The 12,949-nt window shown below is 44.2% G+C and overlaps 1 protein-coding gene across 2 annotated transcripts in view; it reads left to right on the top strand.

The window, feature by feature from the left end:
- COLEC12 (collectin subfamily member 12) overlaps positions 1 to 12,949 on the top strand; it is a 187,238-nt gene that overhangs the window by 156,315 nt on the left and 17,974 nt on the right. For both annotated transcript variants that reach the window (XM_027577325.1, XM_027577327.1), the window contains 2 exons: positions 266 to 364; positions 1,097 to 2,143. In XM_027577325.1, the coding sequence (XP_027433126.1) occupies positions 266 to 364; positions 1,097 to 2,143 (1,146 nt within the window). The remainder of the gene's footprint in view (positions 1 to 265; positions 365 to 1,096; positions 2,144 to 12,949) is intronic.

Below are 12,949 nucleotides of genomic sequence, written 5' to 3' on the forward strand. Positions count from 1 at the left end.
AGCTTCCAACAACATCTAACACATCCAAGCCAATACAGAATCCTAAAAACAGTTAAGAACATACAATTCTCAACCAAGTAAACTACCACTGGGTTTTGTGACAAGTTATTTTTCTAAAAGAATGGCTTTTTCCCCATATTTGATTTCATTTATACTTTTTGTTTCAGTCTGTTTCCTTTATTCTCTAATGAAATGTTTTTTTGTCAAAACTGAAAAATAAAATGTGAGCAGGTGTGTGTACTAATCCTTAATTCCCAAATCTTAGTTGTAGAAAAAATGGACAATGTTACGGGTGGCATGGAGACATCTCGCCAAACCTATGATGACAAGCTTACAGCAGTGGAAAGCGACCTGAAAAAATTAGGTAATCTGCAACAAGAATGAACAGTGCATTAAACTAAATCCTCTAATTCTATGTTAAATAACCTCAGCTATTTAGAATGATACTACTATAAATTCACATTCACCCAGAAGGTTATTAAATTTTTGTGTTGTGTGTTGAGTCTTTCCTCATGATTTAATTTAAAGACTTCTACATTTTAATGTTAAGGAGCAATTTTGGAGTTGAATTCTTCCCCAAAAAAACCACTCTGTGCCAATTAAAATCTGAAGACCAATCCTGATCAGAAAGGACCACAAATACACTTTAATAAAAGCTCTTTTATAAAATGTTCAGTAAATTCCTATTTGAAATATTCTAGACTGCATAGAAGAGTTATAGAAATCAATTTAAAAAATTAAAAAAATTATTTCTATCCTTTGATTTTTGTTTTCGTTTTTTTAGGGAAGAATTTAATGGTGAATTTAATAAACAGTAGGTTATTTCCTTCTTGACACCCTGCCCAGTGCTCTAGAATCTGGTAAAATCCCTCTCCTTCTTTGAGAAAAGTGCTTACAAAGTTAGCACCCTTCCCAATTTCCCAGGACCCAGTTTTAATAGGTATGTTGGTTTTACTAATGCAGAGCACTCTGCATATACCACAAATTTTATATCTGAAATAACAGTGCATACCAGTTAACTCTCTTCGGGATCTTTGACCTCACCTGATCGTTTCTCCATACCACCAACCTAAGTAATAAATATGTCTTATTCCAGGGGACCAAACTGGGAAGAAAGCCATGAGCACCAACTCAGAACTCTCTACCTTCAGATCAGACATACTGGATCTTCGTCAGCAGCTTCGTGAGATTACAGAGAAAACCAGCAAGAACAAAGATACTCTGGAGAAGTTACAGGCAAGTGGGGATGCACTGGTGGACAGGCAAAGTCAACTGAAAGAAACTTTGGAGAATAACTCTTTCCTCATCACCACCGTAAACAAAACCCTCCAGGCGTATAATGGCTACGTCACAAATCTGCAACAAGACACCAGCGTGCTGCAGGGCAACCTGCAGAGCCAAATGTACTCTCATAACGTGGTCATTATGAACCTCAACAACCTGAACCTGACCCAGGTGCAGCAGAGGAACCTCATCACTAATCTGCAGCGGTCTGTGGATGATACAAGCCAAGCTATCCAGCGAATCAAGAATGACTTCCAAAATCTGCAGCAGGTTTTCCTTCAAGCCAAGAAGGACACTGATTGGCTGAAGGAGAAAGTGCAGAGCTTACAGACACTGGCTGCCAATAACTCTGCCTTGGCCAAAGCTAACAATGACACCCTGGAGGATATGAACAGCCAGCTCAATTCATTCACAGGTCAGATGGACAACATCACCACAGCCTCACAAGCCAATGAGCAGAACCTGAAAGACCTGCAGGATGTACACAAGGATGCGGAGAATAGAACAGCCATCAAGTTCAGCCAGTTGGAGGAACGCTTCCAGCTCTTTGAGACGGATATTGTGAACATCATTAGCAACATCAGTTACACTGCCCACTACCTGCGGACGCTGACCAGCAATCTGAATGAAGTCAGGACCACGTGCACAGATACATTGGCCAAACACACAGATGATCTGACCTCCTTGAATAACACACTGGCCAACATCCGTTTGGATTCTGTTTCTCTTAGGATGCAACAAGATATGATGAGGTCAAGGTTAGACACTGAAGTAGCCAACTTATCAGTGATTATGGAAGAAATGAAGCTGGTAGACTCCAAGCATGGTCAGCTTATCAAGAACTTTACAATACTGCAAGGTAAGTGAAAATTCTGAATTTATTCATATTAGTTATTGATTACAACAAATTACCCTAAAAGTTGGCAACTTAAAACAGTAAACATTTGCTATCTCACAGTTTCTGTGGATTGGGAATTCAAGAATGGCTTAGCTGGGTGATTCTGACTCAGTATGTTTTGTAAAATTGTGTCAAGATATTGGTCAGGGCTGCAGTCATCTCGAAACTTTAGCTGGGGCTGAGGATCTGCTTCCAAGATGACTCATTCACATGGCTCTTGGCAGGAGGCCTCAGTTGGCAAGAGACCTTGGTTCCTCGCAATGTGAAATTGCTTGAGTGTTCTCACAGTATGGCAGCTGGCTGACTTCAGAGCCGGTGATCCAAGAGAAAGCACAAGAAAAAGCCACATGCCTTTTATGACCTAGCCTCAAAAGTCGCATACCATCACTTCCACCATATTCTGCTCTTTAAAAATAAGTCATTAAGTCCAACCCACACTCAAGGGGAAGGTAGATTAAGCTCCGTATCTTGAAAAGCGTTTTAACTATGAATTTGTAGACAGCACTCAAAGGTGGTCCATTAAATATTTGCTGAATTTGGACGTTTTCAGTGCCTAGCTCTTTCAACGTCATTATAAATTGGGCTTCTTTGAAAGCAAGATTAATTTGCTTAGGTCATAAGGATTCCTATTTCTAAGTGTCATGAGCAGATGGATGGTTGGCCATCACAATATCCGTAAGGCCACAGGGGACAGAAAGAATGTGGACTTGCATATAAAATCTGAGTTTTAGGGGTACCTGGGTGGCTCAGTCAGTTAAGCGGTTGCCTTCGGCTCAGGTCATGATCCCAGGGTCCTGGGATCAAGCCCCACATCGGGCTCCCTGTTCAACGGGGAGCCTGCTTCTCCCTCTTCCTCTGCATGCCTCTCTGCCTACTTGTTCTCTCCCTTTATCTCCCTGTCAAATAAATAAATAAAATCTTAAAAATAAAATAAAATAAAATCTGAGTTTTACTCTCATCCAGGTCATCCATGTAAATTGAAAATTCTTGGCTCAAATTAAGTCTCCTTCTGAAGATTTGTGGCAACCATATATTAATAGTATTTTTCCGTCATAAACTATTTTTACAGCTTTTAAGTTGAAAGTACTATGTGAAAGATGCTGTGCTAAGCACTCTGGGGTATGCAAAGAAGCCCAGATGGTCTTTGCCTTCAGGTAACTTAAAATCAAGAGAATTCTAGAGTATCAGGAGACTGCCTGTAAGCAAAGTAATCCTGATTTTCAAAAAGAGGAAATAGATGTGTAGACACACTGTGTAGAATAGGGAATTTGTCTTCAAGCCTGAAACGAGATTGTTTTTAACAATATTTTGTGATATATTTGGATAATTTGTGAGCTTTCAGGAAAGCAGCAATCATCAGAATGAGTTCACTAAGAAGAAGGTAGGTGAACCTAATCTTATTTCTGCACATTAACAGAGTTATTAGATTATTAAACTAAGTGAATGGAAAATAGTGTATCTGGGTTTTACCAAGGCATTTGTTACTGATGCTGTTAAGAACAAGTTAGAGAAAATAGGTGCTGGATTACAGCACAGTTAGGTGGATTTATTGGTGATATTGGTTTTCTGTGCTATGTAACAAATTACAAACTCAGCAGCTTAGAACAACACCCATTTCTTATCTCACAGTATTTGTGGATCAAGTGTCTGGGCAAGGCTTGTGGCCTCTGCTCAGGGTCTTACCAGGGTACCATGTCAGTGAGGGGCTGAGGTTTCATCAGAGGCTTGACTGGGGAAATTCCATTTCTATGCTCCTCAGGTGCTTCACAGAATTCATGTCCTTGCAAATGTGCGATTGAGCTTGCTGGGGTCTTTTGGGGGGAAGGAGAGGTACTGGCCTAGAGGCCACCTGTAGACACTTGCCATGTGACCATCTGACAACACTGCAGCTTCTTCAAAGCCGGCAAGGGAGTCTCTCATTCCAGTCTGCTGAGACGGTATTAAGTAATGTAATCTCATCTAATGTAAGTCAAGGGAGTGACATGCCATCACCTTTGCCATGTTCTGTTGGTTAGAAGCAAGTCACAGGTTGCACACTAACAGGGAAGGGATGACACAAGGGCATGAGTCATTGGGGGTGACCCTAGGGTGTGTCTTCCACAGAATGTGTATAAAGAATGATAGTTCAGTGAGCCCCCATGGGGCCAGCAGCAGGTCTGGATGGCAGATGGAAGAGCCCCATTCAACAGCTTTGTCGGTGACTAGCATGAGGATATGGATGACCTGATAATCCAGTACTTGTGTGACATGAAACTATATATACTAGACCATGGATGCTAGAATCATAATCCAAAATGACCTGGAGAGGCTAGAATAGTAAAGAGATGCCAACAAAATGAAGGAGACAGGGAATACATGTAAAATCCTGGTTGTGGTTGGAAAAGACCAAACAGACAGAGGTTGATACAAGAACATGTGCATGAAAAGCATGGTGGTTTTAGTTGACTGTAAGTAAGTCACTATGTCTGCCAGTGAATCTAAGGTGATCTTTGATTATATCAATGAAAATATGATGTCCAGAATGTGATCTTTGATTATATCAATGAAAATACGATGTCCAAAATGAAGGAGGTGATTTCTTACTCCGTTCGGTATGGTAAGACTACCCCTGGAGGACAGTGTGTACTTTGAGGGGGCCCTTTCAAGAGGGACATTCACAGACCAGCATGCTCAGAAAAATATGCCCAGGATTGTGGAGTCCAGACATGCTTGAGGAAGGATTGAAGGACCCAGGAACTTTAACCTGTAGGAGAGACTGCTTAGTGGAGAACAAGGCAGTTGTCTACAGCTATTTAAAGACTATCATGTGGAAGAAATTTTACATGACATCTGAGGAGAGTGAAACACGGGCTAGTGGGTATTCATGAATAGAAAGCGAATTTTGGTCTTATATGATGTTCCTTATAAAAATTGGTGTTGCCTGTAAATATAATGGCTTCCCTGAGCAATATGGGTGTCCCAACTCCAGAGGAGATGGACAATTTCAAGTCAGGGACATTGTGGGTATGAGTCATACTCTGAATAAGGGGCGGGCTTTCAGATGATCAGAAAGTTCTTCAGTGATTGCTTTAGTTTTTTCCTATTCTTTCTCAACTTAAATTCAGAATGAGGGCAGATCTCAGTAGTTGTGCAACAACATAAAATAAGAGCTCTCTAAACTTCTCTTGGCACTGTAAAACCTTAGAGAATCATGTTGTACTCTGGATATTTTCTAGTTATAAGTTTTATAGTTTTATTATTCCATTCAATTGCTAGCTTGCCTTCTACAAGTAAACTTCTAACATATTTAGTGTGGCTTGGCAGCTGAGGAAGTGTATGAAAAACTTATAGCTGAAGATTCAGACCTGGCTTTAAATTAGTTAATTTTCCATTACTGTGATTATTTTTATCTGCTAATATTGAGTGTGAATACACAGAGTGTTTGACACAAACTCTGTAAGACAGGTACTTATTTATTTTCTTTCTTTATTTTTTTAGAGAGTGTGTGTGAGCCAGGGGTGGTGAGGGGGTTGGGGAGAGGCAGAGGGAGAGAGAAAATCTCAAGCAGGCTCCACGCCCAGCATGGAGCCACCACGGGGCTCAATCTCACAACACGAAGATCATGACCTGAGCCAAAATCAAGAGTCGGACGCTTAACCAACTGAGCCACCGGGACACCCCAAGTAAGACGGTACTTATAAGATCATCAGCAGTTTATAGAGGAGGAAACTAAGGTTTGGAGAGGTGTTTAAGGAACTTGCTCAGATTCACAGAGATAGTAAGTAGCTAAACAGGATCTGAGCCCAGGCTGTCTGGTGCCAAAGCCCATGCTGTTAACCCCATCTATAATCGCTGAAAGTGCATGGCCCTCTTCCCGGTCCTCAGGTGCCCCTGAAGTAGTCTGTGAGGGCAGGGAGCTGGGATTTCATTCTAAGTGCGACGGGGAGGTTTTAGGCATGGTGGTGACATGATCTGATTTATATTTTTAAAAGGTCATTCTGGGTGCGGGGAGGGGAGTGGGGTGGGAAAAGGGTAGATTATGGGGGAGCAAGCAGGGTGGCAGGGGTCCACTGCGGGGCTATGGGCCAGTTATGGGTGACTTGGAGGTGAGAGAAATGGGTCTCCTCAGTCAGGAGTGGTGTTGTAGGCAGACCCAAGGGCAGCCTTGTCCTTCCCTGGCCATCAGGGCCCTGACTGGCTTCGTCCGGCCATGCTCCACCGAGGGGAGGAATCTACGGGTGCAAGGGGCTATGAGTATTCAGAGCTCACATCAGCCTGTTCTTGACCCCATTTGGTGCGCAGGCCCCTGGAGTTTCCTACCCAACATGTTCTTAGCCCAGAGGCGCTGCCAAGGCACTGTGTGTGGTAGGGGTGCTGGTGGAGAGATGTGTACAGAAATAGAGCACACGGTCAGGGGCCAGTGTACGTGGCCAGACAAGGCTGATGGGTGGATCAGTAGTGGAGGGTAAGGGAAGAGAGGAACAGAATGTCTCCTCAATTTTTAGCTTGAGAAGTAGGTGGATGGACAGACAGGGGAGGTGCAGGAAGGGAAACAAACATATTAAGCGAAACTTGTCTATTCGGAGGAGGTTTCTGACTCAGTGTTTCTAAAACACCGGAGATCCTGGCTTCTAAATATTTTCCTATTCTCATTTGCCTTCCCGTATTACTTTTATCCTTGGTCTTTTCATTACCTGTGCTTTTTGTGAGTTGACCTTGGAAATGTCTCAAGCCAACCAAGCTGCCCCCTTTCTGTTCCACCTGTTCAACTTCCTCCGGAGCAGGAATGCCCGGAGGCGTTCCCAGGGAACAAGAGACTGGGGGCAGAGCTCCGTTTCCCAGTGCACTTCTCTGCTCTCTTTCCTCGATCCCTCCAGGCAGATCTCTCCCACGAGGATGAGGGAGAGATGGGATAAAGCAGGATGGAGCAGGATTGGATTCACTTTGGATTATGTTGGCCTTGTCCCTGAAAGGTTCAGAATGCTCTGATGCTTCCTGGGAAATCCTTTTGACTCGCACTTTGTGAGCCCTCACGCCTACGGGACGGCTCAGTCACAGGAGACACTGGCCTCTTGCAAAGTAGAAGCTGAGGTTGACTGCTTGCACTAAGCTAAGGTGATAATGTGGAAATAGACGTTAAACCCTCGTTGAATCCCAGCAACAGTTATCTCTGTATCCGTAAACCAAAAAAACCCAAAAGACGACCTTATTTAGAAAGCCTTCTTTTTTTTGTTACAAATAATGTACATATTTTTATGCTTATTATGTATATGGAGGACTTCATGTGTCATAATGCACTCTTGGGTAGGAAGTTCACATCACACCCTGAGCTTTTCTCTGCAAGCTGCAGAGAATGTTAAGTTGCCCCCTCCTAGCCCAAGTGGAGGTTTCTCTTCCTCTGCTCTTCTGAGAGAGGCATCAGATTTAGGGGGTGAGAACAAGAGCTCGGGAATGGGACAGACCCAGACACAGACACCAAGTTCCTCATCCTCGTCTGCGTCTACCTTTTGGAGTGATGAGAACTTAATGAGCTAATGTAAATAAAGCTCTTAGTGCAGTGCCTAGTGGGTGGTTGGCTAATATTTCCACCCACGTGTAAGTTCAGCGCCTCCTCAAGATGTCCCCCCTGCTGCAGCCTCAGCCACTACATCAAGTGGAAAACAACAGCTGCGTGTGCCCAAGGAATGAAATCGTAGGGAGAGGGTCAACATCGATTTGGGTCTAAAAGTCCTTACTGCTGGTGTCCTGGGGCCCAGCCCTGGAGAGGAATGAGACTCAGGTGCTGCCGACAGCTAGCTTCAACTCCTTTTTCAGTCTGGTGTCTGCAGTATGCCAGGCGTGCTGCTGAGCACTCGGTTCGCTTGTCTGCTTTCGTTACAGCTCTTTAGGGCGGGAATTACCAGCAGTCCCCATTTGCAGGGCTGGGAACCGTGGCACAGAGAGCCTAAGGAACTTATCCCAGGCCAAGGAGCTAGTAAATGTCAGTGCTAACCTTGGATCTTTCTAGTTCCCAAACCCACGCTTCCACATGACACCCTGCTGCCGTGTGACACGATGAAATAGAACAGATGGCATGTTTGGGAGGTTGAAATGTGGGAAAGTTTATTTTCAGGAGAGCAATCGGTAGAGGTTTCAGTAAGAGATTGACATTTGAGCTGGATCTTGACAGACACCTAGGAAGGTGGAAAGCATCAGGCAGGAAGCCTCAGTTTCTCTCAGTGCCAACCCTACTCACTCTTGCCATGCTCCCTCAAACAAGACCGCCTGTTGAGGACCCATCAGAGCGGCCACTGTAAGGCACAGAAGCAGACTGTGGCCAGTTGGTGAGAAATGGTGGTTTAAATATACGCTGTGGACAAGGGTATATTTGTGGAGAAGGAGCCTCTGTGGCATTTCAGAAGGCTGTCTTAAACATGAGGTTAAGAATTGAATTATTTCTCAGAATGATTGCCAAATAATATCTTTTAAATTTCCTCAGTGAAAAAAGTGCTTTGAAAGTACCTCAGTGAAACACAATGACTCTTTCATAACGTAGGTATTTTGGTAAATGTTGATTAATTTAGTAGATTTTTAAATGAGAAGCAAAAAGGTCTCTGATTTTATTACTAGTTTTCTCTGTCTTCCATCCTTACACTAGAGGTTCTAAAAGCAAGTCTCCAAAATTTTGGATGGCAGTAAGAATTCAAGTGGTTTCTCTACTTTCTGTCTTGTTGGCAAACAAATTGGAAACTTTATCTCAGGGGTAGGACACAGGGCTGGGCCCTCCCCAAGGCCGGCAGTCTGGTGTCCGAAGCAGAAACAGCACAGTGATGTAAAATCATCTGTCCTCTTTAAACTGCTTGTTTGGAGGATTCGGGTGTTTAAGTTTCCCCAGTCTGGAGGGTGGGGAACACAGGGAGGGGGCTTTGCTGGCAGTGAAACCTGGGCTGCTCCCAGGCTTGGTCTACGTCACAGTCAGATGTTTCGGGAACTTGTGATGGCTTTACCAGCACCGTGGTGGGTATCCTGACATTTCAGAATCTGGAGCCAGGGGGCCACTCGCTTGGCCTTGAAAGCAACTCTCAAATTTGCTTCTGAGCGGGCTGTCACACGTGCCTCCACATGGTAGCATCAGCACATTCTCAGCTCGGAGGACAAGTTGTTACTACACACACTTATAAATACTCTCGTGTCATTTATCTAACTGTTTTGGTTTTAAGGCACTAGGGGTGGTGACCCATAGAGTACATTTTTATTTAGCCCAACATTGGAAGGCCAGCTTCCTGGTCTAGCACCATGACGGTTTTCCCAAGGCTAGGACAGCTGTGGATGAAGAAATCATTAACACTGTGCTTGCTGGGAGTTTATCCACAGTCATGAGTATTCAAACTTATTAAGAGTCAGATAACTTATTTGTGGTCAATGTAATGCTTTGTGTAAAAAAATTCAGTTTTTATGCTCATCCAGCTGGGAAATGCATCACAAGTAAGATTTTCAACCTTTATCAAAGGCAAAAAGTCTATCTTCTTTTGACGTCTTTTCCTTTCCTCCCCAAGATCTCGAAGTTAGCATCTGCTGATATTTTGCACTGACTGTGGAATCCACGTTTGGTGCCGTTCTTAAAATAAGCCACAACTTTTGTGTGGAGTGAGTGGGGACATTTGAGAAGCAGTTCAGAGGGAAATAGCTGAATACCATCAACTACCCAGCCCCAGAAAGAAATAAGATTAATGAAAAGCTGTCATCCTAGGTAAGGGAGGTCTTGGGTTCATATCAGGAGAGGAAGAGAGTGTGTCTTTGGAGTTCTGTCAGAAACCAGAGGAAGGTGTTCTGGGAGAAACAGAACTCCCTATCACATCGGTCTGTCACATCAGGAAGACAAACCCCTGAACAGTCTCTGTTCCATGGGCACAGGTAAACTCCTTTCCTGTCACCTGCAAGTATAGTACCAAACCCAGTTGTGAGCAAATGAGAAACACTGATTGTTGGCAAAACCCATAAAGAGAATAAGGACAAAGAATCTCTAAAGCACTTGAATTTCCCAACAGACCTTCTTAATTATGTGGATTTCATAAGGCTAAACGTAGAACATGAAACAGAAATAGGTGAGAAACAAAGCTACTTTTATTTTTGCTATTATTGTATTTGTTGTGGTTGTGTTGGCCTGTTGTCAGTATTGTTCCACTAGAACCTTCCATAATGATACCTCCATTATGGAGGAATGCATATGCCACCTTCCCACTGTTAATCTCTAGGACACTTTCTCAACTACACAAATGAACTAAGATACCTTTTTACAGGAGATAGATTTGGCAGTGAAAATCCACCTTCCCTATCTTTACTAATGCACTTAATGAGCCTCCTCGGTTTAAAAAAAAAAAAAAAAACCAGTCCTCAGATTGCAGATGCAGAGACCACTGGGTCAATTCTTAGATGTGAGTAGAGTTGAGAAAGACCAGTCTCCCCAGGATCATATTCCATAGCAGCAGCCAGGGTCATCCTGGTAACGTAGATTGAGTGGAGCTGTACTTCTTAGAATGAGGTGAGGGACACGAATCAGGCCACTGTTCCCCAGAAATCTCTCCCTTCTGGTCTCTCCTGGGGCCTAAAATGTTGGTATCAGTGCTCCAGGTCTTTGGATCTGTGACACACATTGATTTGATAAACACTGTCTGAATAATGACTATGTAACCAGACACTGCTAGCTGCAAGTTGGGAAAGTGCCCTCAAAGAACAAACAAGTACTAAAAGATGAGAGAAAGAGGAAAAACTCCCACCTGGGAGAATTACATGGTAGGTGGACTGGAATTTTCCAGATGGATATGGGCAGAGGAAATTCTACGAGAAGAGATGCAGAAGTGCAGAGGAGGATGGAATAAACGCATGTTAGGCCAGGTCATGAAAGCCTTGATTTAATACCAGATGACCAAGTAGTGGGGGCTGAATATTCTAGAGGAGGTAGAGATCAGAGTTATGGGTAAGGAAGACAAATGTAGGAAAGATGCAGAGGGGGTGAATGGAGAGGAATCGAAGGTAGGAAGAGCAGTTAAGAAGTTAACCCTTACACTGGGTCATGATGAGTGACGGAAGGAGGAGATGGTTGTGATGATGTGCTGAAGGGCATAACAGTAAAGAGAGGCTAGGTCAGTTTGAGACATGCCAGGTTGCAGATGCTGGCAGGACATCCCAGAGAAAGTGGACTATCGGACTAGGAGATGGACATAGGGACCAGGAGAGCTGATGATAGAGAAGAGCCAACAGGAGCTGGGGGGCAGAAGTCAGTGAGTTGGGTTCAGAGAGAAAATTCATCGCAAAGTCTTCTCAAGTCTCTCACTTATGGAGCAGGTAACCCTAGAAAGGGACATGTTGAAACTAGTTCTAACCATTAGCATAAACTCTCTTATAGCTCAGTAGAAGGTCTGCCTCAGATAAATCCGAGGACGATATCATGGGTAGCCTTAAATAAGGAAAGCTGAGTCCAGAGCTGAGGTTCTCACTAAGAGAGAACAGAGATGGGTGGGCTCATTGGGGCCATGGATAGTGTGAAGGTGCAGTGGACACCCATCAAGGCCTAGAAAGGAGAGTTGGGCAGAGAGATCCCCCTCCTGAGGCAGGAAGACCTACTTCACTGTTCTGTCCTGACCAGCTGGTACAGGAGGAGTAGGGCAAGGGCATCAAAAGAAACACAGGGTGGGAAGCCCACCTACCCTTCGTCTCCCTCGCACTTCTGCCCACCCAGCCTGAAAGGCTTTCCACTTCTATGGAAAGAATGAGTATGGATCTCTTTCACTTACTCCTGTAGAAGAGTGAGATTTCAGAAACTCAAAAATTCTGGATAGCAGAGTATTTGAGAACAGTGTCCTCCTAGGTACAGTCATTTCCACGTAAGAAGACCAGAATTCTTGTCCGAGCTCCACTACTAGACTGTGACTGTCCACATTTCATCCTCCTGGGCGTATCTGTCTTGAGGAGCTAGTGTTGAAGAAGAAGCTTGGCCTCTCTGGCTCTACATGTCCTCAAATGTGCTCCGGGAATAAAATGTCATAGATGAAGGTCAGGTGACATAACGTATGTGAAAGTACCTCGAAAACTCATTCACTCTACAAATCCTGGTTGTGGTGTATTTGCGTGCAGTTCCCTTTTGCCCCTGAGAACTTACAGAAAAAAACCACCCCAGGTTATGTGAGCTTCTCTAGGATGATAAGGGATGAACAGATATTTGCCTTCTTCCTTTGGGAATAGAATGGTGTCCTTTTTTTCTCACCTGTTCGAGGGTCACCTGTTTTTTTCTCTAGCCCACCTTCCCTGTTTGCATTATTGAACTAACCAGCTGGGGAGGAGGACACTCTTCTGAGCCCAGCCCGTCGAGCCCTTTCCCACCAAGACCCTCTGAGCTGGTCCGCAGGTGAGGTAGGCCCAGCCCCAAGGACAGCAGCATCCCCACAGCACGGTCGGTGGAGGAGACAGGAGAGCTGGGGGTGATGTGACAGAGACGAGACTGGCCTTGGTGTGGTGAGGGAATTAGCACGAAGGTGCCTCTCAACATTTGATGGCCTTTTTCATTCAACTTTTTATCCCCCAGCACCTTGCACGGTGCTTGGCATCTAACAGGTTGTTAAGAAATATTTGTTAAACTAATGAAAAGAAAAGGAAACAAGTAGGAGGGAAGCCACCATCCCAGCCTGCACGGTTTTTCTGCTGGTGACAGAACAGTCCCAGACGACTAAGGGAGCCCACGTTAATGGTGTGAGTCACTCTGTGAAGATGTCCCTCCCCTGAAAACATCCGTCGAGATACCAGAGCGCTGTG

Source organism: Zalophus californianus, chromosome 14, assembly GCF_009762305.2.
Source record: "Zalophus californianus isolate mZalCal1 chromosome 14, mZalCal1.pri.v2, whole genome shotgun sequence".
Classification (NCBI taxonomy): domain Eukaryota; kingdom Metazoa; phylum Chordata; class Mammalia; order Carnivora; family Otariidae; genus Zalophus; species Zalophus californianus.